This window comes from Rhinatrema bivittatum, chromosome 8 (genome assembly GCF_901001135.1).
Source record: "Rhinatrema bivittatum chromosome 8, aRhiBiv1.1, whole genome shotgun sequence".
In the NCBI taxonomy this organism is placed as follows: Eukaryota; Metazoa; Chordata; class Amphibia; order Gymnophiona; family Rhinatrematidae; genus Rhinatrema; species Rhinatrema bivittatum.
Genome location: NC_042622.1, coordinates 142,800,212 through 142,827,977, shown reverse-complemented (window position 1 = coordinate 142,827,977; position 27,766 = coordinate 142,800,212). Strand labels below are relative to the sequence as shown.

The following is a 27,766-nucleotide window of genomic DNA, read 5'->3' as shown; positions in this document are numbered from 1 at the left end:
CTGCTGAGAATATAAGAACATAACTCCGCCAAGTGCTATTTCCAGAGACACTTGGTGGCTGTTGGTTCCTCTCTGGCTGCTTGTCCCTGGAGCCTCTGGCTGAATTGCAGACGCTAATCTGACAGCTCGGGCTTCCAGGCAGTTTATGTTCTAACGTGCCTCTTCCTTGGTCCATTGCCCCTGAGTTATCAATTTCTGACAGTGGGCTCCCCACTCTTGGAGGCTCATGTCCATTGTGAGGACTAGCCAGATCGGTGGGGACAGGCTTACACCCTTGCTTAGATGCACTGGAGCCGAGAACATACTTCCATCGGTTGGTGGAGGCGAATTGAGTAGTCTTGAGACAGTGGGTTCCAACGTGACAGCAGGGAGAGTTGGAGTGGCTGCATGTGTGCCCTCGCCCACTATCCTACTTCCAGGGTTGATGCCATCAGGCCAAGGACCTGGAGATAGCTCCACACCCTGGGTCGCATTGTGTTCGTCAACTGACGCACTTGACACATCATTTTCCTTATCCTCGAGGGAGGGAAGAAGACCTTGTCCTGCTTGGTTTCGAACCGGACTCCCAGATATTCTAAGGACTGGGAGGGCTTGCTACTGCTCTTCATGCCCATGCTCACGACCCAACTGAGTTCCTGAAGCAGGGAGACTCTCTTCCAAAGACTTCGCCCAGATCAGCCAGTCGTTTAAAAAAGGGTGCACCAGAATTCCTTCTTTCCTCAGTGCCGCCGCTATGACCACCATAATTTTAGAGAATGTTCTGGGGGCAGGTGCCAGGCTGAAGGGCAATGCCCAGAACTGATAATGGCGGTTCAGTACCACAAAGCGTAGGAAATGCTGGTAGTCTTGATGGATTGGGATATGAAGGTAGGCCTCAGAGAGGTCTAGGGATGTTAAGAACTCTCCTGGCTGTACGGCCATTATGACAGAGTGAAGAGTTTCCATGCAGAAGTGAATTACCCGCAGATGACGATTGACACTCTTAAGATCCAGGATGGGACGAAATGAACACTCCTTCTTGGATATGATGAAATAGATGGAATAACGCCCCGTATTTTCCTGGGGTGTAGATACAGGGGTTATAGCCCTCAAATTGAGGAATCTTATCAATGTGGATTCCACTGCCAGTTTTTTGTGCTGGGAGTGGCAAGGTGATATCATGAGCATGACCCGAGGAATGTTGCAAACGTCTAGAGCATATCCTTCTCGTATGATGTCCAGTACCCATTTGTCCGATGTGATTTCGACCCACCTCTGATAGAAGAGGGATAGTCGGCCCCCTATCTCCTCGTTCCGTGGATGGGTCGGCCAAACTTCATTGGGAAGTTCGGGTCGAACCTGAGCCTGAACTCTTATTTTCTGGTAGCCAAAGCACTGGAGATTCACTCCACTTACTGGCTAGCTTTTCCAATTCACTCTTTGTGAGGTTTACCTTAGAGGTCATGTCCATGGACCAATTTTGCAGCCATAGCTGTCTCCTGGCCGCCACCAATGAGGCTACTCCTCTGGCTGAGGTATGCACTAGGTCAGAGCTTGCATCCGCTAGGAAGGCTGCAGCAGGCTCCATCGCCTCTCTGGGATGCACCACTGTGCTATCTGCCTCTCTCAGGAGAAGCAGACATGAATGAGCCACCAGAGCACAGCAGGAAGCGATCTGCAGTGTCAATGCTGTCGCATCAAAGGCTTTCATAAGGATGGACTCCAACCGCTTATCGTGTGCATCCTTCAAGGCCGCTCCTCCCTCTACTGGGATAGTTGTTCGCTTTGAGATGGCATAGACCAGGGCGTCCATTTTTAGGAAACACAGGTGTTCTTTGGCCACCGGATTTGGAAGATACAAGTGCTCCAAGGTCCGACCTCCTTTAAAACTGGCTTCCTGGGCATCCCACTCCAGGTCAATCAACTCCTGGATGGCTACCAGCATCAGGAAAAAGCAAGAAGCTTTCCGTAGAGACACCAGGATGGGATTCCTCTTTGGTTCCAACATAGGATCCGTGCTGGGAACTCCCAGAATCTTCAAGGTCTGGGAGAACAGGGCCAGCCATTCATCTCTGTGGAAAAACCGTAGCATGGTTTGGTATGGCTCCAGGCCTGGAGGGATTTCCCTGTCCTCCAATGAGTCTGCATCCCCATCGTCATCTGTGGTGTGTGGGCCACTCTCAGGGACACCCTTGGTGAGGCGAAGCATGTCCCGAGGCATGCTGATAGGACTGGGAGGACGAAACCTTCAAAGTTGGGGCTCAGACCAGACAGGGGCAGCAGCTGACTGTGCCTGAACAAAAGCTTGCATGCCCTGAAAAAATTCCACCCAAGAAAAGGTTGCCGGGTCCATACTTAGCCCAGGAGGAACTGGGATAGGGGACGCTGAACTGCCCTCTCCCGGGGAGGATGCAACTCCTGGATGGCTCAGATCCAGGGTGCTACCAGATAAGGTCGTGGCTGACCTGTCCTCTGACTGGGAGGGGCAGGGCTTGGAGAAGTTCTGAGAGTCCGGCCCTCCCTGGGCTTCCTCACAGTACTGACACAGGAAGGATTCTAGGTCTGACTGTGCACCCCCTAATATGGCAGGCAGCACAAAGGGAGTGTCGCTTGTGCTTCTTTGTTGCCGGAGCCATAGTTAAAAGAAAATTACTTACCTGCTAATTTTCGTTCCTGTAGTACCAAGGATCAGTCCAGATGCCCTCCCTGACTGTTTTATTGGGTTTGGGATTGCCTCTCTGCTCAAATTGTCCTTCAGTGCCTTTTTTCCTTTGACTGGTTAATGGTTTATTCTGCAAGTTTGTTGTTTGACACTGTTTTGTGCCTTTTGCACACTGTTATTTGTTACTTAATTCTGTTGTTCTTGATCCATCCTGATTTTCCTCTTTGCTTTGATATACTCCATACTGAGGATTAGTAGAGGGTGCATTACCTTATAAGGAAGCATCCTTCAAAGTTCTAATTGACTCCATCTGCTGGAAGGGGGAGATAACCCACTGTCCGGACTGATCCTTGGTACTATATCTCCCCCTTCCAGCAGATGGAGTCAATTAGAACTTTGAAGGATGCTTCCTTATAAGGTAATGCACCCTCTACTAATCCTCAGTATGGAAGACAGGCGACCTAGAACCTTTCGAACCATGTGGCCCGAATTAGAGAACAGATCTCAATGGAAATGCCGCTGAAGCGGGATTAGACTACTTACCATCCGATGTGGATCGCCAAAGGATGAGCCGGTGAAGATTGATGGCTCCGTGCATTTCAGGAGTCATCGAGGGGTAGCCTGTTGGACGTACCGTCCGTCTCAACTCTGAAACCTGGTATCTTAGCGCAGGTATAGAGGAGACAGGCTGAGCGTGGCTGGCGCTACCACAGTAATTTGTGGAGGGCCACAATTCCGCACCGATGTTGGTGGGGCACGCCTCGGGTACAGGGGAGCCATTTAATGACTCTGAACCCGGCCCTCGTTGCAGTGGCTCGATGTGTCATGATGCCAGTCCAGAATTCTTTGGAATTCGTTCCGGTGTTTCTGGAGCACCAAGAACTGCCAGCACTGTGCGAAACAGTGGCGATGGCAGTGGTGATGTTGCTCGGCCTGGGCATTCTCCAGCACCAAGAAGGATAGTACCAATGTGCTGGATGGCATCGGTGGCGGATGGTCACCATGCCGGTGACAATGAGTGCCATGGTGCTTGGCCCGGTCTTTCCCCAGCGCCAAGGTGGATGCCCTCTCTGTCTTGGATGGCGAATGTTGACAGACTGTCAGCATGCCTGCACTGCTCCTGGCACTATGTAATGTCGTAGGCTAATACGGGGCTTTAATAAGAACCCAAAGCATGGAGCACTGTGTTTAGGCGAGGGCATTACGTGGAGGTGCTATGTCGGTATTGACGGTGTCAATGGCGGCTGAAGGGGCCTCAAGGGCATCGTCAAAATATATATATATATATATATGAAAAACTTTGATTACCCAGGCAGAACAAGGATAACAGTGATGAAAGCACTGATGGCATCAGCGTAGGTATCTATGGAAACGATGTGAAATTGAGAATCAAAAAACATCGTTGGCATCGGAAAAAATGATGCCGGCATCGACGGAGTCAATGACCACATCGATAGGAACATCAAAGACATAGATGGAAACGACGTGGGCGTCAACGGCATCTATGTATGGAGGCGGGCGCCGACAGCATCGGTGGCATGGCCATGGGCATCGATGGCATCAATGGGATTGACTTGGGCACCAATGGCATCGATGGTACTAGCATGGGCATCGATATTGGCATCGATACCATCGACCTGGGCAAAGATTGCCATCGATGGAATTGACCTGGGCCTCGATGGAATCGACGATGGCACCAATGGAATCGACCTGGCATCGATGGAAGTGTCCTGGGCATCGATGACATTGATAAAATAAACAATAGCATCGATGGAAATGACCCTGGCATCGATGGCATTGACCTGGGTAACGATGGCACCGACGACACAAGGGTGTGCATCGATGGCACCCATCCGAGCAACGATGGCATCGATGAAACCCAGGGAAAAATCAGTGCCATGGATGAAAAACATGGATGGCACTGATAGAATCGCAGGAACGATGGCATCAATGTACCGCGGGGGAGGGGTTCCAATGGCATCAAAGAATGCAGGACAGTCCAGAAGGGGATACAGGCGGTAGCGATGGGGGCATCGACTGAGTGAGGGTACCGAGGAATCGAAGGACCTGGATTCAACAGAGGCCCTGGCGGCAATGGAAACCGTGGAAGTCCCTGTCCCACTAGCGCTAATAACCAGGCAGAGTGTCACAGAGGGACACTCGCAGGCTATGTGTGGCTAACTATGAAACATAGGGAGAGGGAAGGCCGCAGTCAGTTGGCAGGCCAGGGAGGTGACAGGAACCGACCAAAAAATAGGGCATAATACTCACCGAGCATCGAATAAATGTACGCGAAGGGAGACCCGTGCAGGGAAAAAGTGTTTGTGAAGTAAAGTTTAAGTATTTCCGTTAGGAAAAAGTGTTAGAATTTCTCACAGAGCTCCTAACCGCTATGCTTACTGCAGAGCGGAAAAAAGAAGAATGAGGGAGACACCTGTGGTCACAGGGATAATTGCAGACTGAACATGCTCAGTGCACTCAGTGTGCCAGTGTCGTCAAAGCTTTATAGAAACTTTTGACAGAAAAGTTTTCCGTACAGGGCTCCATCCTGTGATGTCACCCATATGTGAGAACTACCATCCTGCTTGTCCTGTGAGAAAAATTAATTCTCAAGCACAACAGTCTCTCACCATCTTCAGTCGTAACTGTCTCTCCAAAACCCACTGCTCCCTCGTGACTATGATCCACTTCCTGTACCAGCGGGATAACGATGACCGTACAGCTTCAACAGTAGAGTGGCTCATCTTGGCTTCATTGCGAGTGTTTTCCTCCTCCGGTCCCTTGACCGGAGAGAAAAAACCCTGGAGGCACCCCAGAAAGACTGCTGCCTTCCCAAGGTTTGCTTCTGCCCCGATGCTGAAGAACTCTTGCCAGAGCGAAACCTCCTCATATCCCGAAATCAGGGATGAGATGGGCATGTTTTCTTGCCACCCTTCTTATCCTTCGGCAACTCATTCCCCTTTGACTCCCCCAAATGTTTGATCAACTGGTCCAGGTCTTCCCCAAACCACCACTGCCTCTTAAAAAGAGAGATTACAGGGCTGTGTCTTAGACCACACATCCGCTGACACTCTTGCAACCATAGGAGTCAGCTGCAAGTGCTGAGACCATGCTTCTGGTGGACGTGCCAACCAAATCCTATAGCACATGTGCCACATAGGCTATCCTGGCCTCCAACCGGGCCACCTGCCTGGAACTGGCCGCTGGCAGAATCCTCTTTCTGAACCTTCTGTATCCCGCACAAACCGGCTCATCAAGAACCTGAGGGATGGGGGGATGCAACTCCTCCTCCAGCACAGGTAGCAGACCTTTCACCACTGGAACCTCCACTGGATCCATCAGGGACTGCTGCACCTCTAGAATCTCATCTAATAGGTGGCCCCTAGGGACCTCCCCTGGACACCAGCACTCACTTGAGGCTCCTCCCAATGCGCAGAGATGGACTTCTCGTCATCTATGAGGCTCCCACCTGCACTCCTTAGTGGGCCACGCATCCTATATAGCGTGCGAGCACATCACCTCAGTTCCCCACCTGGCTAAATAAGCCTTTTGCAGGAGCAGGACAAAACCCAGTAAAAAACTGTTTTGAATCACTGGTATCCTGCCTAGCTAAATAAGCTTTATGCAGTCTCCTTAGCCGGCTCTTCCCTGCTCTCCCAGTCCTCAGGAGCACCCTGCACCAACCACGAAAGATGGGACAGGGAGTCCCTGTCCTCCCCGGACTCCATCTGCCTCCTATCACGTGCATTCAAGATGGCTGCCACCTCCTCTTTATCTCAAGTGGCCTCCTTGCCGATACCCGCCAGGTGAAGCGCTTTCCTGCTACCCCAAAGGAGCTGCCTTTGCCCCTGGAGGCATAATTGGGACAAGCCCTATAAGATTTGGCATGTTGTGCAGTTGACACCATGCTGCCCTCACACATCTGCGCCACGCCGACAGCACATTATCTCTGAGAGCCCTCCCGGATCCCGAGTAGAGGTACGCGGCTTCTCGACGCGTGCCACCCCGATCACTCACAATACCCGTTAAGCCTTCCCAGGCCCAGGATGTGCTAATGCGGTCTCCCAACGTGCACCCTACCACCTGCATAAAGGTCTGCGGTGCCCTCCTGGACATCGGTTGTGCAGCTGCGGCTTCTCTCCTCACCCCCTGTTCCAGTACCAGGAGAGCCACCACGATATAAGCATTGGCATACCACTGTCCCACTTACAATTTACTCTATCTTTTTTTTTGATGCTAAAAAAACCAAGGCAGCTGTTTTAGACAAAACATGACAATAAAGGGATACTTCCCTAAGTCTTGCAGCCTGGAATAGGTGAGGGATTCCAGAGGGACTGAAGGAGCCAGGACCTCTGACTTTCAAGACGCCAGGGATCACCAACCTCCTGCTTGCCTGGTTGACCTAATGGATGGTCCACAAAGGAACCTAGCACCTTAGGGGGGCCAAATCCTTCTGTTTTTTCATCTTTTTCTTTTAAACTCTTCCAAACTCCAGAGTGCAGATTTTACACCTCTACCATCTGCTGGCGATAGAGAAATACTGAGGGACTGCAGGTGGCACTCTCAGTTATGTAGCAGTGCATGAACATTTTTTTTAGATTTTCTTTCTCCATCTATTGGTAGGGATGCAAAACCCCACTTGTCTGGACTAATCTGGGGTATGAACAAGAGCAGGCTTTAGCTTCCAGCGCCTCCCATCAGTAAATTGACACCTTTTTCCCAGAGCCAGCAGGCACCCTATCTTCACAGTACAGAGAAGAGTACACACAGATAACACACCTCTTGTTCTTGGGTGAATCCAAGTCACAGCTGAGTTGATCTTCAGAGGGCAGCCATTAAAGACCTTAGAGAAGCAGGCCCCCATCTGCCAGAGAAACGTGAATTAACAAAAAAATAGAAAAAATAAGAAGGGGTTCAATCTATTGAAACTGAGACAATGGTAGCAGATGCACAGCCTGCGGTGGCAAAACTTACATGGACTTTGGGAGTTGGTGGCAGACCGTGGCAAGCCAATCTCTGGAGAAGGGAGAGAGGGAGAGGTGGAGTCACATTATAAACAATGTCAGACTACAATCCTCCCTGGCTTGGAAGCCACCAGAGAGGCAAGCTAAGATCACTGTATCTTAGCGTCCTTTCATCATTTTCTGAAAACTAGTACTCTACAAAACTTGCAGGGTTTCACTCAACCCTGCCACCCCTATCAGTGGTTCCCCACACATCCTGCTGACCTTCCAGCTCCTCATGTGTCCTGCTACCCCAGGCCTGCCAGAACACCCCCCGTATGCCCTGCCACTCTGCATACCCTGTTGCCTCTTTTTTTTTTTTTTCAACAAGTGTCGCTGAAATGAAGCTTATAACTGTTAGGATCCAAACCAGCCAGTCTATTACTGATCTCCAGGTGAAACTGAGCTGGTGGGGGCTCTTCGTCACTTAGGTTACTTTCCTCCTCTTATCCCTTCACCTTAGCATGTACTAGATTAAAAAAGATACAGTGCCAAATGTGCTAAAGGGTTTTCCTCATTCTTTGTCTATGTGGAAAAATGTTAGCACATCTGGCCCACAAGCATGTAGTAGCTAGGTTTTGGAAAAGATCAAAGCCTCTTACCTAGGTAGAGTGGGTAAATAAAATTTGAGAAGTAGTAATGATGGAAAAGCTAACTTGGGATCTTAAAGACAAATTGAAGCACCTCTATGCTCTCTGTGACACGCTCTTTGCCATTGTTAAGACTCATGGATTTTTGGTCATGATATTGAGTTTCTTATGTGTAGCCATATAGGGACATCATATTTTCTCGTCCTCTTTTTGTATTAAGGATTAGTGCTATATCAAACGTTTGTGGTGTTGCAGATGATCACAGTAAACCCAGTAAAACCAAAAAGATACAGGCAGAAAAGCTGAAACCGTAATGGATCTGTGTGTCAAATTCCTGACTTCTCTTTTTCTGGCCTGCCCCTTCTCCTCTTGACTACTCACCAGTTTCTCATCGTTACGTTTCATCGTAGCCCATTCCAAAGACAGGAGGGAGGAGGTGGGGTCAGAATGATATGGAGGAGAACCCGGTTCTAGCCCTTCTGGGAGCAGGGTGGCACTAGCTGTGCAGCTTCCTAAAATATAGTCAGAGAGTAAAAGTCACCAGCACCCTCACAGAATAAGCAGAAAGGAAAATTGGTTCTTACCTGCTAATTTTCATTCTTGTAGTACCATGGATCAGTCCAGACTCCTGGGTTTTGCCTCCCCTCCAGCAGATGGAGACAGAAAAGTTTTTGACTGACCCTGCCCTATACCTTGAGGTGCCACCTACAATTCATCAGTATTACACTGTATCCAAGCATAATGAGTAAAATCAGCACAAACTATTAACAATTTTACCCCCTCATGAGCAGAGGGAGGAGAAACTCTGCAACGCCAAAAACCGTGCTCACACTCTAACCCCAAGTGGGAGCAGAACTGGTTATAACTTTGAGAACCAATCTGCAGAGAAAAAAAATCAAGAAGTACTGAACGAGCAGACTCTCCATTACCTCAACTCTGAAATGGACGGGATTCTGGTCTGATCCGTGATACCACAGGAACGAAAATTAGCAGGTAAGAAGTAATTTTCCTTTCCCTGTACGTACCTGGATCAGTACTCCTGGGATGTACCAAAGCTTCCCTACATGGGGTGGGACCTTGAGAGTCCCGCTCGAAGCACACCTTCTCCAAAACCCCCCCGAACCTGGGGCCTGGATATCTAACTGATAATGCCTGGCAAAGGTGTGCAAAGATTTCCAAGTAGCCACCCTACAAATCTGTGGCGAAACTTGCTGACATTCAGCCCACGAGGCTGCCTGCGACCGGGTAGAATGCACCTGAAGACCAACCGGAACCGGACGGCCGGTGAACCAAGTACCCCGAACAATAACCTCTTTCAACCAGCGGGCGATAGTAGCCCTAGATGCCTTATGCCCCCTTCTGGGGCCACTTCACAGCACAAAAAGATGGTCCGACAGGCAGAAGCTATTTGTAACTTCCAAGTAATGTAACAGAATCCGCCGTACATCCAGCTTCCTTAGGTCTGTAGACTGGGGATCAGAGCAGTCCAAGTCTGGAGAGGAAGGGAGTTCAACCAACTGATTCAAATGAAAGGAGGATACCACCTTTGGGAGAAAGGAAGGAACTGTCCTCAAAGAGACTCCCGTATCCATAATCCTTAAGAAGGGCTCCCTGCAAGACAAAGCCTGAAGCTCTGACATAGGCCAGGGAGGCAGATGTTTTCCTTGACTGCAAAAGAGTAGCCACCACCACATCCGAATAACCTTTACTCTTTAGTCGTTGCCTCTCAAAAGCCATGCCGCTAGACAAAAGTGATCAGCCTCTTCCAAACAAATGGGCCCCTGATGTAGAAGATTTGAAAGCACACGAAACCTCAGGGGTCCGTCCACCGCTAAGTTGACTAGATACGCAAACCACGGACGCCTCGGCCATTCTGATGCTACCAGGATCACCTCTCCCGGATGAGCTTCTATGTGCCGCAGCACTCTGCTGACCAAAGGCCAAGGCGGGAACACATATAGCAGGATGTTCCTTGGCCAGGAGAGAACTAGGGCATCCACCCCCTCCGCTCCTGGCTCCCTGAGCCGACTGAAGAACTGCAGGGCTTTAGCATTTTGAAACATCGCCATCAAGTCCACACTCGGTCTGGTCCACCTGTTGCACATGAGGTGGAAGGCTTCATCGGAGAGCTCCCACTCCCTGGGATCGAGCCAGTGATGACTGAGGAAATCGGCTTGCACGTTGTCGACCCCGGCAATGTGAGAGGCTGCAATTCTGACTAGGTGTTGTTCCGCCCAGCTGATCAACTCCCAGGCCTCGATTGCCACTGACTGACTCTTGGGGACCAAGAGTCGGTCAGTGGCAATCGAGGCCTGGGAGTTGTTGCATTGTCGGACAGGACCCTGACCGATTTCTCCTGCAGCACCGGAAGAAGTGCCTGTAGTGCCAATCGAACTGCTCTGGTCTCCAAACGATTGATTGACCACAAAGATTCCTTCACTGTCCATTGGCTCTGCACCGCTCTTTCCTGACAAACCACTCCCCAGTCAGAGAGACTGGCATTGGTGGTGACCACTGTCCAAGAGGGAATTTCTAAATCCACACCCCGACGTAAATTGTCTGAGAGGAGACAATTGAGGCTGGAGCATGCAGAGTTTGGAAGAGGAAGAGGAAGATGAAATTGCTCGGACATCGGGTTCCAACAGGAAAGCAATGCTGACTGAAGAGGTCTCATATGAGCAAAGGCCCATGGGACTAGCTCCAAGGTGGAAGCCATTGAGCTGAGGACCTGCAAGTAAATCCAAACCCTGGGAAGATGCTTGGCCAACAAGGCACGAACTTGCCCCTGCAGCCTGATGATCCACTCCTCGGTGATGAAAACATTGCCTAAACGTGTGTCAAACAGGGCTCCCAGGAACTCCAAGGACTGGGAGGGAACCAGGTGGCTCTTGGCCAGATTGACTATCGAAACTAGCGACCTCAAGATTTGGAGAACCTGCTGCACCGCGGAGCGACAGAGGGACTTCTGACTTCCCTCGAATCAGCCAGTTGTCCAGATAAGGATGAACCAAAAATCCCTCCTTCTGGAGCCCCACTGCCGCTACAACCTTGGTAAAGATCCTGGGTGCTGTGGCGAGCCCGAAGGGCAGAGTGCAAAACTGAAAATGATTCCCCAGGATTGTAACCTCAGGTACTTCTGGTGGTCGGCCCGGATTCCGATGTGCAAGTACGCCTTGGTCAGATCCAGTGAAGCTGGAAATTCCCCTTTGTGCACTGAAGCAATTACCGACCGTGGGGTCTCCATTCGGAACCGAGGAACCCGAAGAGACTTGTTGACCTTCTTCAAATCGAGTATGGGCCGGAACGTGCCTTCTTTCTTGGACACCACAAAGTAAATGGAACAGCGGCCTTTCTGTTATTCCATTGGAGGAACTGGTACAATGGTTCCAAGATCATGAAGGCACTGCAATATGTCTCACACAACCAGACGCTTCGCCTCGTACAAGCCCGGGGAAATGGGGAAATGAGAAAATGGTTCCGAAGGGGCCGAGCAAAATCTAAAGCATAGCCGTGTCTTATGATATTGAGGACCCACTGGTCCGAAGTTAATTTGGTCCAATCCTCGTAAAACTGAGCCAACCTGCCCCCTACTACCAGAACAGAGGAGTGAACTGGCTTCGCCTCATTAGGAGGACTTAACTCCTCCCATTTCTGCCGAGGCACCGGCCCCAAAAGGACTGGGACCAGGACTGTTGCCTGCCGGAGTTCTGCCTAGACGAGGAGCCGGATGATCTAGAAGACTGAAACCTCCGATTTCCACGGAAACATGAGCGAGTGGGGAAGGAACCCCTCACCTTGGGCCTATCTTCTGGCAGACAATGAACCTTGTTCTCCCCAAGGGATTGAATCAAGTCTTCTAAGTCCTTCCCAAAGAGCAGTTTGCCCTTGAACGGCAAAGAACCCAGTTGAGCCTTAGAGGAAACATCCACTGATTAGTTCCTCAGCCAGAGGAGTCTGCGGGCAGAGACAGCCGAAAACATAGACCTGGCTGAAGTTCGTAGCACATCGTAGAGTGCGTCCACACTGTAAGCCACCGCAGCCTTCAGCCGCCCAGCCTGAATGGCTTCCTCCTCCGAGAGAGACATGCTCCTCTGCAATTGCTGCACCCAGCGAAGACTTGCTCTCAGGGTGAAACCGCTGCACATGGCAGCATGCACCCCAAGCGCTGACACCTCAAATATCTTCTTAAGCTGTACCACCAGCTTTCAATCTTGGAGATCCTTGAGGGCTGCAGCGCCCGTCACCAGGATGGTGGTCTTCTTGGTGATGGCTGATACCGCCGCATCCACCTTGGGAACTCTGAGGAGGTCCAGAGCTTCTTCTGGCAGAGGGTACCAGCTTATCCATCGCTCTACTGACCTTCAAACCTAAATCTGGACTGTCCAATCATGAAACAGGTCAGTGACGGAGAGATGAAAAGGGAAGGACCGGGTCGGACCACAGAGACCCGCCATGACTAGATCAACAGCTCCCATCCGAGAGTCCTCCTGAGGGGTCTCAATGCCCAACTCCTCTAGAACTGGGGGAATAAGCGAACCCAGCCCGTCCTTACAGAACAGGCAGATCACTTTAGAGTCATCTTCTTCAACCATTGAAGACCCCGTCACTTGTGGACTGTGGTCCTGCAAATTGTGGTCCTGGTCACCCACTTCAGGGTCTGCTCCCTGTGAGGGTTTGCCCCTTGGGTCAACCAACTCCGAAACTTCAGAGGAGTCCTCCCCCACCCTGCAGGTTGGGACGGCGCAGTCCTCAGGGGGTGCTTAGCCTTCGCGACCCCTCGCCCTCTGGAAGCCTGGGCCTCTTGGCTGCTGGGACCCCCGCTCTGGCCAGCTTCTGAACTGACTGGGAGAGAGAACTTCCACCAGAACACCTTCTAGCTGTCTTCCTGGCTTTGAAAGCTTTGTGAAGCAGCAAAACAAATTCGGATGAAAATGAAGAGGAGGAGTCTGAATCCCCCCCAGGGCTCTCCTCCACCGAAATTGCCAAATCCTCCATCAACCCGCCCTCCCCCCAGATGCGGCCTGCTGCAGGGATAAGGGGGAAGGGAAATCCCTTCCCCCCTCTGCGGTGTGCGCGGCAGCGCAAAAGGCAGACAAGGTGGCCTCTATTCCCACGCTGAGTGGGAACGGATCTGGAGAAGGCTGTCGCGCCTGACTGAGCCTCCCAGGCTCCCGGCGCGTCCTCAAACCACCACCCCAGCGGCTCCTGAGATGCCCAACCCCCCGGGAGGCAACCGTAGCACAGACCATCGTGGGAAAGAGTGTGACAGGCCGCACAACACGGCATCAAAAAACTGGCAAACTACTGGGGGACAGGCAAGGCTATGGAGAAAAAAACCCAGTAACAATGGCAACACAGCGTCGGAGGGAACGGAGAATCAGGCCCTGACAGCTAGCAAAATAAGTCTTTTACTTTTTTTTTTCCCAAACCTGGCTCCAAGTCCTGTTCCCCTCAGATTGAGTGAACCCGGCTCCCCGGTATCACCCCGAATGCTGTCAGCAAGGTAGGCCAGCAAGGTCCCCAGCCCCCAGCTCCACACAGCCTCAAATACCAGGGGGGATGGTCCCACCAGGACCTGCCAACCCCCTGGGAGGCTCAGGATTCTCTTCTGTCTTGTGTCTGTATAATAATAAAGGTTTTTCTAATCTAGTCCCTTTTTTTTTTTTTTTTTTTTTAAACTGTAGGATTTTGCACCTCCACTATTTGCTGAAGACAGAGAAATACTGACGGACTGTAGGTGACACCTCAAGGTATAGGGCAGGGTCAGTCAAAAACTTCTCTGTCTCCATCTGCTGGAGGGGAGGCAAAACCCAGGAGTCTGGACTGATCCGGGTATGTACAGTAGGGATGTGAATCGTGTCCTCGATCGTCTTAACGATCGATTTCGGCTGGGAGGGGGAGGGAATCGTATTGTTGCCATTTGGGGGGGTAAAATATCGTGAAAAATCGTGAAAAATCGTGAAAAATCGTGAAAAATCAAAAAATCTAAAAATCGCAAAACCGGCACATTAAAACCCCCTAAAACCCACCCCCGACCCTTTAAATTAAATCCCCCACCCTCCTGAACCCCCCCCAAATGAGTTAAATAACCTGCGGGTCCAGCGGCGGTCCGGAACGGCAGCGGTCCGGAACGGGCTCCTGCTCCTGAATCTTGTTGTCTTCAGCCGGCGCCATTTTCCAAAATGGCGCCGAAAAATGGCGGCGGCCATAGACGAACACGATTGGACGGCAGGAGGTCCTTCCGGACCCCCGCTGGACTTTTGGCAAGTCTCGTGGGGGTCAGGAGGCCCCCCACAAGCTGGCCAAAAGTTCCTGGAGGTCCAGCGGGGGTCAGGGAGCGATTTCCCGCCGCGAATCGTTTTCGTACGGAAAATGGCGCCGGCAGGAGATCGACTGCAGGAGGTCGTTCAGCGAGGGTTCCGGCGCCTCGCTGAACAACCTCCTGCAGTCGATCTCCTGCCGGCGCCATTTTCCGTACGGAAACGATTCGCGGCGGGAAATCGCTCCCTGACCCCCGCTGGACCTCCAGGAACTTTTGGCCAGCTTGTGGGGGGCCTCCTGACCCCCACGAGACTTGCCAAAAGTCCAGCGGGGGTCCGGAAGGACCTCCTGCCGTCCAATCGTGTTCGTCTATGGCCGCCGCCATTTTTCGGCGCCATTTTGGAAAATGGCGCCGGCTGAAGACAACAAGATTCAGGAGCAGGAGCCCGTTCCGGACCGCTGCCGTTCCGGACCGCCGCTGGACCCGCAGGTTATTTAACTCATTTGGGGGGGGTTCGGGAGGGTGGGGGATTTAATTTAAAGGGTCGGGGGTGGGTTTTAGGGGGTTTTAGTGTGCCGGCTCACGATTCTAACGATTTATAACGATAAATCGTTAGAATCTCTATTGTATTGTGTTCCATAACGGTTTAAGACGATATTAAAATTATCGGACGATAATTTTAATCGTCCTAAAACGATTCACATCCCTAATGTACAGGGAACTAAGTTTAATTTCTAATATGAAAAAGGGGGTGCACTGCTTGAATACTTGGTCAAAGAAAAGCGAACCCCCAACACAGTCTATGTCAGGGTTAGGCAACTCTGTTCCTGGAGTGCCACAAACAGGTCTGGTTTTCAGGATAGTCTTTATATACTTAAGGTATATTTGCATACAGTGGAGGCAGCGTGCATATTCATTGTGGTTATCCTGAAAACCAGACCTGTTTGTGGCACTGGAATTGCCTAGCCTCGGTCTACGTCATTTTCCTATTCAAACATCCTGTCACCTCCATTATACTTCCTGTTAACCTCCATTATACTTCCTGTCCACCTCCATTAACACCACCAGTAAAAACCATCCAGACATCTTGGACACTCTACCTGAAGGCTTCTCATTCCCATGGAGGTCCATGCTGGAGGAGTTGTTACTGCTCAAGGGCCCTGCAGGGGGAATAGGTGCAGCTGCAACCTCTGAACTGCCTCTGGCCACCCATGTGGCCTCCTTAACGGTCTCGGCGTTGTCCAGGAGGAAAATGTGCCTGGGCTTCTCCATGGATTTTGTCTGTAGAAGAGTAAACAGTAAAGAACCCTTAGAAAGATTCCCTCCTGGTACTGCGTTAAAGCAGGGTAATTGCTACATGTATCTGCTCTGCAACCTCAAGCACGGGTCTTGCTCAGATTACTCTTCATCAATATCCCTGTAACACAGTAGAGACCAAAGCTTCTCAGCATTACAGGAAGATTGCATATGTTTAATCCAGGCTGGGGTTTGCACAGGAGAAAGCCTGGAGAGCGATGCACCTGTCCTGGGGAAGTCAGGTTCTCCCAAGTGTAGACATGCCTCTAACCTGGGACAGCTTGAAAACCCTGATCTGCAGTCTAAGAAGGTAGAGAAACTGCTGAGCTCCAAATACTGATAAACTGGTCTATTTCCTTTGTTAATTTTGTGTTGATCCTAAGCAACTAATAGCCACAATAAACCTGTGGAATTGTTTCCTAGTGCAGATGAATCAGGCTATCTTTCCATCCACCCCAATCCCCTCAGGCAGGGCTTCTCAAACATTTCCTGGTGACTCCACAGCCAGTAGGGTTTTCAGTAGATCCACAATGAATATGGATGAGATAAATTTGCATATGGTGGATGTCCAATATTTGCAAAATTGTGAATAACCTGAAAACCCAACTGTCCTGAGGACAGATCTGAGAAGATTTGCAAACGGAATCCTAACTGTGAATGAACAAAGCTCTGGGTGCACAACAAAAAGTGAATGCACCAAGGTATGAAAATGTACAAGTGGCCCTTACCTGCGGATCATTTGATTTCTTTATAGTCAGACTCCTAGAAAGGAGAAAAAAACCAAACAAATGGATAGAAGTGAAGTTTAAGAGCTAAAAAATGTTAACTGAGTTGAAGGTTGCTACATGTAGAGTTGGCTAGAATGACTCTCTTGCTGAATATTAGTCTGGATTAAGGCTGGCTATGTGTTTGGTAGGTTAGCTAGGATGATGATCGACTGTGTGTTGGCTGAGTTAGCTGGGATTATGATTTATTGGGTTAGTTAATTTAGGTTGAGTGAACATTTGTTGTGATGAAGGTTATTTTATATACTGGGTGGGGCGGTTGGGATGAGAGCTGATTAGGTTGGGTTGAATAAATGTTGGCTTGGATGAGAACTAGTTATGTGCTTGATGGATTAGCTGAAATGGAATATGGTTTGGGTGAGCACTACTTGATTTGATAACACGTTGGTGAGTTGGCTGGGATGATTGCACTATGTAGATCAGTTATAAGGTGGATGAGTCCGTTAGCATGATGGCTGTTGAAAGGTTGTTGGGGAAGGAAGGATTTTTATTTATTTCACCTTTGTTCCAAAGCTTCCTCTACACATTCCATCAGACTCCTATAAAAGGAGAGAAATGAAAAGGAAAGCTATTCAAAGGGAAGAGACTATGAAAAACAGTATATGATTGCTCTAAGTCAGGGGGAGGCAATGCAGATCCTGGAGTGCCACAAATAGGTTTGCTTTTCAGGATCTCTACAATGAATATGCATGAGATAGATTTGTATACAGTGGAGGAATTGCATGCAAATATACTTTATATATATTCGTTGTGGATTCTGAAGACCCAAGATGCAGAAAGGCCATGGACAAGTCATTAGTTCTTCCACTTCTACTCCTGAGGGAATTCTGTGCTACTGTGGAACCCAGAATTTGCGCAGAATTGCCAAATTCTGTGCAGAAAATAGCAGAGGAGACCCCGGCATGCCGCAAATGGAGGGTGTCCCGCGGCACACGCTCTGTACATGGCGAAGATGAAGGCCCAGCACGCCGTTCACGGGGGCCTTCCCTTTTCGCCACGAACGGCGCACCGGGCCTTCATCTTCGCCGCGAACGGAGCATGTCCCACGGCATGCCGGTGAGAGAGAATGTGTGTCAGAGAAGGAGAGGGGAGGGTGAGAGAGAGCATGGGGGGGATGCCGGTGAGAGAGAATGCGTGTGTGTGAGAGAGGGGAGGGTGACAGAGAGCATGGTTGGAAAGAGGGGGTGAGGGGGTGAGAGAGAGCAGGAGGGTGTGTGAGAGAGCATGGGAGGTAAGAGAGGGTGGGTGGGGGAATGCTTGAGTGTGGGTTTCAGAGAGAGGGAGCCTATATGAGGGGAGGGGGATGCCGGTGAGGGAGAATGTGTGTGTGAGAGAGGAGAGGGGGTGTGGGGGAGGGTGAGAGACAGTTTGGTTGGTAAGAGGGGGAGTTGGGGGTGGTGCCTGAGTGTGGGTTTCAGAGAGGGAGCCTAAATGAGAAGAGGGGGTGTGGGGGAGGGTGAGAGACAGTTTGGTTGGTAAGAGGGGGAGTGGGGGGGATGCTTCAGTGTGAGTTTCAGAGAGGGAGCCTATATGAGGGGAGGGTGACAGAGAGCAGGAAGGTGTGAGAGAGAGCATAGAAGGTAAGAGAAGGTGAGTGGGGGGGATGCTTGAGTGTGTGTTTCAGAAAGAGGGAGCCTATATGAGGAGATTGTGAAGGACTGTGTATGTGTGTGAGAGATTGGGAACTTGTGTGTATGTGAAGGTGCTAGCCTGTGTAAAGGGTTTGTGTATGTGTGAGACAGAGCCTGTGTGAAGGCGTGCGTGAGAGAGAGACATAGGTAGCCTGTGTGAGGATATATGTGTGAAAGAGAAAGGGAGCTTGTGTGGGTGTGTATGCAAGAGAGAGGGCCCTGTATGAGGGGATGTGCGTGTGCGAGAGAGTGAGGGAGCCTGTATGAAAGTGTGTGTATGTGGAAAGGACACTTACAGTGAATTTCTAGGGAAATTCTACTCAAAATATTTAAAATGCTGCAACTTTAAGTAATAACTTTTTCTGTAATAATTAAAATGTAATTATTTATTTATTTATTTAATTTATTTATTTAAGGTTTTCATATACTGGCATTCATGATAAAATCACATCATGCTGGTTTACATTAAAACAGTGGTGCATAAAAAGAAAAAACAAACTGGAACTGTAGTGCAGAGGAAAGCAGTTACAAAAAACAGGGATGCTTAACTGGGAGAGGAAGGAAAAAGAAAAGGTTAATAGCATTTTAAATATTTACAACGAACAGTTAAATGAGCTGGTTGTGTTATAGAACTTGAAATTGAAGGACATTAGCTGGAGTCCGGGAAAGCTTGTTTGACTGTCATGTAAATTGTTATTTTGACCAATATAAATTTTGCAGAATTTTCAGTTTTTGTGCGCAGAATTTTAAATGTTTTTGAGCAGACTTCCCCCAGGAGTACAATTCAGACCACAGATTAATCCAAGCAATATGTTTCAAGGCACTGTCTGTTCTGTGATATTATCATGCCCTGCAGTACAAGGAGGCACTGAGGCTATTAAACCTCCTCACCCCTAAATTGTCAAAGTTTATTACAAAAATGATTAAAAAATATTCTCTGAACAAACTCTGAGAGATGGAGCAGTATTTGAGCCAGAAGGACCAGCAGAGGTGCAGTGCCGAGGTATTAACACATCAACACAGCTGAGAATACAAAGATCAGCTTACTGTCCTCCAGTTTCCTCATCACTTGGCAACATCCACTCATCATCCTCTTCCTTCTGCCAGGAATCAAATTCATACATTATGTCATATTAGGGCTATTGAATGCCTCCTGATCTCCAGAAATACAAAAGCACAAGTGCCTCCAACTGGGCCTGCAGGAGCTGTGAGTTCCCCCACATTCCCTACAACATCTCCTGCTGCAAGAAGCTTGGACTGTAAGAACCATAAGCTCTCTCACAGGCAGTACTCCTGCACCATTCCCCATGTCTCCTGCTGACATTTCCCGGGCTAGAAAGGATCATGTTTTCACTTACCAACCCAGTGAAAGGCTCTGTTTCTTTTCTCATTGGCATCCCGAATTTCACATGATTGACTGAAAACAAAAACAACTTTTTTTCAATCATTTTAAACAAGTGAATTTGCTGTATTAACCATCCCTCTGTTATTTTATCTTTCCCCTGCTAATGCAACCTCTAGTCCTCCCTTCCCTCTATTCTTTTATGAATAATTTAACCAATAATCCATGTGTAATTCCAGCAGGTGAATAAATAAAAGCACTAGGAAAATGGAAATATGCCCTGAAAAAGTAATAAGTATCCTGATAAGTTTAAGCGCATCTCTTGTAGAATTACTCGGCGACACTGTAGGGATAGCAACCTGTAATCTTCAAATATCTCATGGACATGGACTGAGTGATAATCAAAATATGTACGGTAACTTACAAAAGTCTTTACACCTTTATACATTTTTCACATTTTGCTGTTTAAAAAATACAAATCAAAATGTATTCAAATAGATTGTTTCACTGATCTGCATAACACATACTCTACACTTTCATTATGAAAAGAACAATTCTAGAAATATTTCAAGAGCAATTAAGAATAAAAAAAATCAAAAAGTCTTGATTACACAAGTCTTCCTACTCTTTGTCATAGCCCAAATTAATTACAGTCAAAAAACTGCCTTTAAAAAGCCCATAATAAGTTAAACAGAGCCCACTTGTGTTCAGTCACAATGGTTTAGCTGGTGAAAATAGCACTGGGTGAAGAGTCAAGCCGTTTCTGTTAAATGAAGGGAATTTGAAACAAATGTCAAAACATGCTGAGCAAGGAGCTGCCAAAAGAACTCCAGGATAATGTTATTCCAAGGTAGAGTTTGAGAGAAGGCTCTAAGAAAATGTCAGTGTGTTTGAATATCCCTTGCAATACTGTCAGGTCTATCATTATAAAGTTTGGCACTACCAAGACATTGTTGCAATCAGGCCGTTCTTCCAAACTCAGCAACCATACAACTGAAGGTTATACAATGTCATATGGCAATAGTGAACCATTTATCGTATAATCATATATAATCATAATATCAACCCACCACCCCTAACCAGCGCCCCCCCCCCCAGGAACCCAGGTGTTGCTGATACAGGTCTTGCAAAGAGTACTCTCAAAGCCCCTATAGCACTATACTGTTAAACATCAGGCATAGACAATAATATCAAGAGCCGAATCGGCTTTATTTTCACAATAATTAAACTTAGCAGTAACCAAAATAAGCTGAAACTGCAAAACCCCGCCACCACCCCTAATTACCTACCTAAAGGACCAGCGAAGAAAAGGAGAAAGGTAGCCCCAAACATCCCCTATACCTCCCCTAGCCTGCTAGCAATTCTGTCTTTATAATAGCCAGCAGGCATAGAGGTACCACTTCTTCTCAAATTTATCTATTCTCTTTTGTCAGGTCACAGTTATTTTATTCAAATAATAGACCCTGCCCCATCTCTGAACTACCATCTGAACAGGTGGCAATTCAGCCTCTTTCCAAACATAAGCAATTTCACTTCTGGCCGCAATAATTATTTGCTGCGCCAGGAAAGCTGTGCAAGAATCAGAATCAATACAAGGGATATTCAAAAGAGAAAATTGTGGATCTTTTGGAATCGTCTCTCCCACTACCTATCCAATCAATTGCACAACTGAATCCCAGAAAGTAATTACCTCTGAGCATTCGACAGAAATTCCCCACTAAACCACACCCTCACCAGCAAATCCCTCCTTTACCAGAGCAGATTTTGGACATCCTAACTGGTGTAAGGTACCACCTACAAAGAAGATTATAACCTTGTTTTGTTATTAAGAAAACATGCATCCCATTTCCTTTCCCCAGGGGGCCTCTTCAGGTCTTTCGCTCATCCCACAATATGCGAGGGAGGTGTTTTAAGGTCCGGGTTCAAAAGATTATAAATTCTAGAGATCCCTTTAGTCACCCACTGAGCCTTATCACAGAACCCCTCAAATAGGGATTTACCCTGATTTAATCCTTCCCGACCTCTCTCTGGGAAATAAAATGACCCACCTGTAAATAAAAATAATAATCCGAGGTGGACAAATGGAATGCATGCATTACTTCTTGAAAAGGTTTTAAATGCTTACCATCCCAAATATGTTCCAATCTCTCACACCCTTTAGCTTCCCAGCGTTTGGCCAAAACTGTAGAGCAGCCTTATTAAAAAAGATAGGAGACCTATAAAAATATTTTCGATCCTCCACCAGCTTGTTCTTCCATCTAATCCAGATGTTAAGTGTAGATGCAATAGTTGTAGGAAGCGTGCCCTGTCACCTACGAGCCGCTACTGGCAACCACACCAATTTTGCTAGGGAACCCCCCTGCATAAACGATTTCTCCAAGATAACCCACCTCTTGCTCTCCCCACCCCATGCCAGTCTATCACTGCTTTAAGATGCGCAGCCACGTAATAGCAAAGTAAACATGGGACATCCATCCCATCCCTAGATTTAGGTAGAAACATAACTTTACTGCTCACTCTAGGCGGGCTTCTCTTCCAGATAAAATGAAATAACTTGTGCTGCCATAAGGTAAGGTCTTCTGGAACAGGTAGGGGCAATGTCTGAAATAAATAACTGAGCCTGGATAAAATATTCATCTTCACAATTGAAATTCTATCCAACCATGAAAAAGAGGCTGTCTCCCACCTCTGCAGATCACCCAGGACTTTATCCCATACCCCATCATAATTTGTGTTGGAAAGATTGTTAAGATTAGCATCGATCTTCACTCCCAAATATTTCACCTCCATGGTTACAATTTTAAAAGAAAATCTGCATTTGATTGCAGTAACCTGCTCTGGTGGCAATGTGATACTAAAAAATTCAGATTTATCTGCATTTAATTAATATCCAGATACTCTGCCAAATTTCACCAATTCTTCCAAAAGAATAAGCAGGGAGGAGTCCAGGAAAGCCACTGTGAACAATACATCATCAGTGAACATAGAAAGTTTATATTCAGAATCCCCCTCCCGAAGTCCCTGTATCTCCCCAGTAGTCCGGATCTTAATGGCCAGAGGCTCCAGGTATAAGGCGAAGAGTAAGGGCGAGAGCAGACATCCCTGTCTCGTGCAGCTGCCTATCTGAAAAGCTTCCGAATACACCCCATTAATTTTTATACTAGCGCTAGGGTTACAATACAACTTCTACATCCAAGTAGAAAAGTTGCCCCCAATCCAAATTTCTCCAATACAGAAAGCAAATAATCCCAATGCACGAAAGTTCTGATCTACTGTCAGCAAAGCTAATGGAGTCTGTGTCTCCTTCACCCACCATATAAGATCAACCACTCTCCTCACATTGTCAACTGCCAATCTGCCCGGAATTAAACCAGTTTGATCCGGGTGTATCAGGGATCCTACCAACCCTCCCAGCCATTTAGCTAAAATTTTTGCCAAGATCTTTAAATCTAAATTTATAAGAGATATAGGCCTATAGGACCCACATAAAGTTGAGTCCCTCCCTGGTTTCTCCAACACCGTAATGCCAGCCTTATTTGCATCAGCTGCAATGCTTCCACCCGTCAATAGCACATTAAATGCAGCCACCTTCGGTCTAGCTACCTCTGATACCAATAACTTATAAAAACCCATCAAAAATCCATCTAACCCTGGAAATTTAACCATCTTCAATTCTTTAATCACCTGTACCACTTCCATTTCAGATATTTTCCTATTCAATCTATCCTGTTGGACTGGATCTACTCGAGGCACTGTCATGTGCCTTAGATACTCCTCTATATGAGACCTGCTGATACTTGTACGTGGATGGTATAATTCCTTGTAAAATTGGGAAAACCGGGCCCTAATGCTCTCATTATCACTGACCATCTTTCCCTCCCTATCTTTTATTTTTAAAATCTGAATTTGTGATGCCCTAATCTTAAGCTTCCTAGCTAACAACCAACTTGCTTTATTATCCCATAAGAACATGCCATACTGGGTCAGGCCAAGGGTCCATCAAGCCCAGAATCCTGTTTCCAACAGTGGCCAATCCAGGCCATAAGAACTTGGCAAGTACCCAAAAATCTAAGTCAAAATGTTCTTGCTTCACCCTATCTAACTGAAAGGCAATCGTTTGTGCATAAAGATCTCGTAAGTCAGTCCTCAGCTGCTCTAACTTCTTCCCTAACCTAACATCCACACATCTTTTATGACGTCACTCCAGTTTACCAGTCTGAGTTAACAGTCCTATTCTTTTCCCGTTCTTTCTTAAGGTATGCAGCCCTGGCAATCAATTTACCTCTGGCCACTGCTTTAAAACAATTTCAAATGGTTCCCACAGACACTTCCCCTTTTTCATTTTCAGGAAGGTACATGGTCATCCCATCCCTCAAAGAGTCTCTGACATCCTTATCATCCAATAAACTCTCATTCAACTGCCAACAACAAATCCCTGACTGCCCCCCCCCCCCCCACCTGCCCCTGCAGGGTCAATCACACAGCAGCGTGGCCAGACCATGTTATAGAATCAATCTCTGATTTCCTTACCCTATTTACAAGGGTTTTGTCCACCAGAAAAAAGTAAATCCAAGAATAAACTTTGAGGGTCGATGAGAAAAAAGTGTAATTCCGCTCTGATGGAGTGTAGGACCCACCAGATTTCCACCAGCTTCTAATCTGCCATCAAACCCTTCAACCCTTTCTGTTCACTCTAGAAGCTCCCCCACTCCTCCCCCCACCCCCCACTATTATCTAAAAAGGGATACTTAGTAATGTTAAAATCCCCTCCTAGAAGAATGTGTCCTTCCACCCATTTCTGAAAACCCCTCTAGAAACTTCCCCTGATCCGTATTGGGACCATACATGTTCGTGAGTCTCACACCAAACAATAAACAGTTAATTCTTTTGCACAATGGGGGCCGCAATGGCCCCCGATGTAGCTAATTTGTTTGTTTCAGCTTTTGAACAACAATATATTTATCAGAATCAATGGACACCACACCTGAAACACTGGAGAAGATACATTGATGATATTTTCATAGTATGGCAAGGCTCTGAAGCATCATTGTTAGAGTTTCATATTTGGTTAAACAACCTCAATTCATGTCTTAAATTTACAATCAAGTTCGACTCTCAACAAGTAGCATATCTTGATATTCTGATCAGTAGACGTGAAAATTCAGTAGTTACTACTTTATACCGCAAACCTAATGATCGTAACAATCTGTTGCGCTATGACAGTTTTCATCCCAGCACTTTCAAAATCTAACCTCCCAGTTGGACAATTTCTGCGCGTTCGACGCCTATGCACTGATAATGTGGAGTTTAAACAACAAGCTGAACAATTGGCAGTACGTTTTCTGCAACGTGGATATCCAGTATCAAGTGTAAATAGAGCATATCGAAGGGCACTGCTCTCCAATGGTGAATATTTATTTTTTCAAAAAAATCCAGGGGATCTGAACCCACAGACTTTGGTCATCAGGCACTCACTAGCATCTCCTTTTATCAGTAGAGCCATTAGGAGGCACTGGTCAATACTTCAAGAATTACACCTGATGTTCAAAGAACCCATCCACATAGCCTATTCGCAAGGCAGAAATATAAAAAATCAAATAGTACATTCCAGCTTCCGCCAGCCTTGATTCCATCCATAAGTACCAGTGATTGTACTAATTGTTCTTTTTGCAGTCTAAAATCTACACAGACCACGATAAGCATCTCATCAGGACGCATTATACCATTACCACAGACTACATTCAAAACTTCATTTGTCATCTATGCAATTTTTTGCCCATGCCCACTAACTTACATGGCCATGACCAAGCATCCCATCCGCACCAGACTCACAGAACACAAATGCTGTATCAAGACCGGCAGAACAGAGGAACCCCTGGTCGCTCATTTCATGGCACACCAACATACTTTTGCAGAAATTAAATGGACTAATTTGGAAATCATTTCGACACATTGGAGACGAGGCGATAGGATTAAGTGCCTTCGCCAAAGTGAGCAACGCTGGATCTTCCAATTAAAAACAGTAATTCTACATGGTCTCAACAAGGAGATTGAATGGGTTCACTTCATGTGAACATCGCCATTCAGTCAAATTATACACACAGCTGAAGCATGACAGATGACATAAAAACAACAGGATTCTCGCGATACCCTTGCTTAGACGCCGACAAGAAGGAAAGGCGGCAAGGTTTGGTAAGTCCGTGCTGGTCCCTCATTAGCCCATGTAGGAGACTACAAGTATGTGCCTTTATATTTAAAATTATGTGCGGTAAATTATATTTAGTTATGCTGATGTTTGTCCTAAAAAGCTTTTTAGCAGTTAAACAAGTGGATATGATGAGTATACCCTTTCAGTGAATAGTACGGAAGAACCCGTGTTTGGCACAGTCCCTGAAGTAGCAATAGCGAAATGTACGTCGGACTGGATCCAAGGACCAACTGTCTTCCGAATGAAATAATCTCTGGGAGCGCTTTTGCGCCATTTGAGAGTTGGAAAAAGCTACACATAAGGAAGGTATCATTCCACATTTATTCTAAAGAAAGAAAAAAAGAGAAAATACTAAAGAAAAATTTACAAAAATAAGAAGTATTTAGCAATAAAGGACATGGACCTATGATTAAATATGACCCGAGGTGGCAATATATAAAGCGATTCTGATTCCGGCTTCCGATTACTGGCTTCTGTCTTCGGCTTCTGACCTCGGCTTGGACTACTGGCTTCTGATTCCGGCTTCCGATTACTGGCTCCTGTCTTCGGCTTCTGACTTCTGGCTTTTGACCTTGGCTTGGACTACTGGCTTTGGTTTCCGGCTGCGCTCCTCTGGTTCCTGACTCTGGCTCTCGCCCAGGAGGCCCCTCCTAAGTCCAAGCGGCTTGGGTCCTCACGCGCTCCTCTCAGGGGGACCATGGGCTTCGAGTGGTGAAGTTCCAGCTGGCCTCCTGGCTTCGGCCCTTCTCTGGGCCGCAAGAGAAATCCAGTCCGCGGCTCCAGCCGCACGAGAAGGCCCGATGTCGGCGGCGTCCGTGCCGCATCGGGCAAGAAATAGCAACAGCATGGGGTGAGCGCGGGGGACCCACGAGCAAGATCATGACACAATGTCGGGTCCGGCCCACTTGTAGTCCCCTAATCACCACTGTCGCTGCAGAGCTAGTCTCCAACTTTCAAGAAGAACTGTTTTAAATATGCCACTTTCTGTTTCTTCTTAGTAGCCATTCTCAGACTTTGAACTGCAGTCTGTTCCAACTTTGATCGCGAAAGATTTGCTATGTACTTAGATATAGTCATTTAAAGGTTGTCAGAAGTTAGAAGAAAAGTCTCAGGCGGCCATCTAGGTTGGTGATGTCATCAAACCCCCCCCCCCCCCCAAGTTTTTTCTTTTTATTCTTAATTACTTTGGGACTTTTTCTATAATTGTTCTTTCACAATAAAAGTATTGAGTATGTTGTATAGATCAGTGAAACAAACTCCTCCTGTATTTTAATTAGTATTTTTTAGACAGCAGAATGTGAAACATATACAATACACCAAAAATTATTCCATAAGCAGCAGCCAAATGTGCAGCTACATTTCAGAGAAATTCACAGCAGCTATCCCAAAAAATCTGATCCCTCTGCAGAACTTAAGGAAGGGAGCACAGCAGCCTTGTTTCAGAGCAGGAATTACTCTGTCCTCACCAACTCCCTCCTCCCGATTTGTTCGTCCGGTCTCAGCAAGTTGAGCATCCACAGGAAAGGCCAGACACAGGAGGCATTATACTGTACTGGCTGGGCGTTGGAGCACCATAGCAGCTTCTACTCCAGATAAGGGGAGACCACACAATAGCCCGGGAAAGGGAGGGAGGGGGCGGGGGAGGTCCATAGAACTCACACTGAATCTCAGATTGGGTCCTTTCCACCTGGCTGTGTTTGCCAATTGAATGGATTTTATCAGGGAAAATATTGCATGTCTGCAAGAGAGATTAATTATAGTTAATAACTATAACAAAGCAAATGAAAAGAGAAAAGAAACAGGGTGGTGGATGCAGGGAAAGAACAAGACGGCAGTTAGATGGAGAGGGAAGGGAAGAGAAGAGAAAGGAAAGGCATGAGAGAGGAGATGAAAAGGCAAAAGGGAGCAGGGTGGTAGGAGAAGAATGGGAGACTTGTCAAGGGGAGGCAGAGTGAGTGAAACAGGATGCTGGCAGAATGCCAAAAAAGTGGGCTGTTTGGAGATAGGG

At 47.5% G+C, this 27,766-nt stretch overlaps 1 protein-coding gene across 4 annotated transcripts in view; it reads right to left on the bottom strand.

Annotated features, from left to right (window-relative positions):
• The window catches only part of MAP4K2 (mitogen-activated protein kinase kinase kinase kinase 2), an 81,395-nt gene that overhangs the window by 17,190 nt on the left and 36,439 nt on the right, over window positions 1–27,766 (bottom strand). For 3 of the 4 annotated variants that reach the window (XM_029612496.1, XM_029612498.1, XM_029612499.1), the window contains 9 exons: window positions 27,418–27,496; window positions 19,567–19,625; window positions 19,256–19,308; window positions 17,078–17,116; window positions 16,521–16,554; window positions 15,597–15,777; window positions 8,616–8,746; window positions 7,616–7,657; window positions 7,421–7,505 (listed from right to left, as the gene is read on the bottom strand). In XM_029612496.1, the coding sequence (XP_029468356.1) occupies window positions 7,421–7,505; window positions 7,616–7,657; window positions 8,616–8,746; window positions 15,597–15,777; window positions 16,521–16,554; window positions 17,078–17,116; window positions 19,256–19,308; window positions 19,567–19,625; window positions 27,418–27,496 (703 nt within the window). The remainder of the gene's footprint in view (window positions 1–7,420; window positions 7,506–7,615; window positions 7,658–8,615; window positions 8,747–15,596; window positions 15,778–16,520; window positions 16,555–17,077; window positions 17,117–19,255; window positions 19,309–19,566; window positions 19,626–27,417; window positions 27,497–27,766) is intronic. The other variant, XM_029612497.1, reaches the window with a different exon arrangement.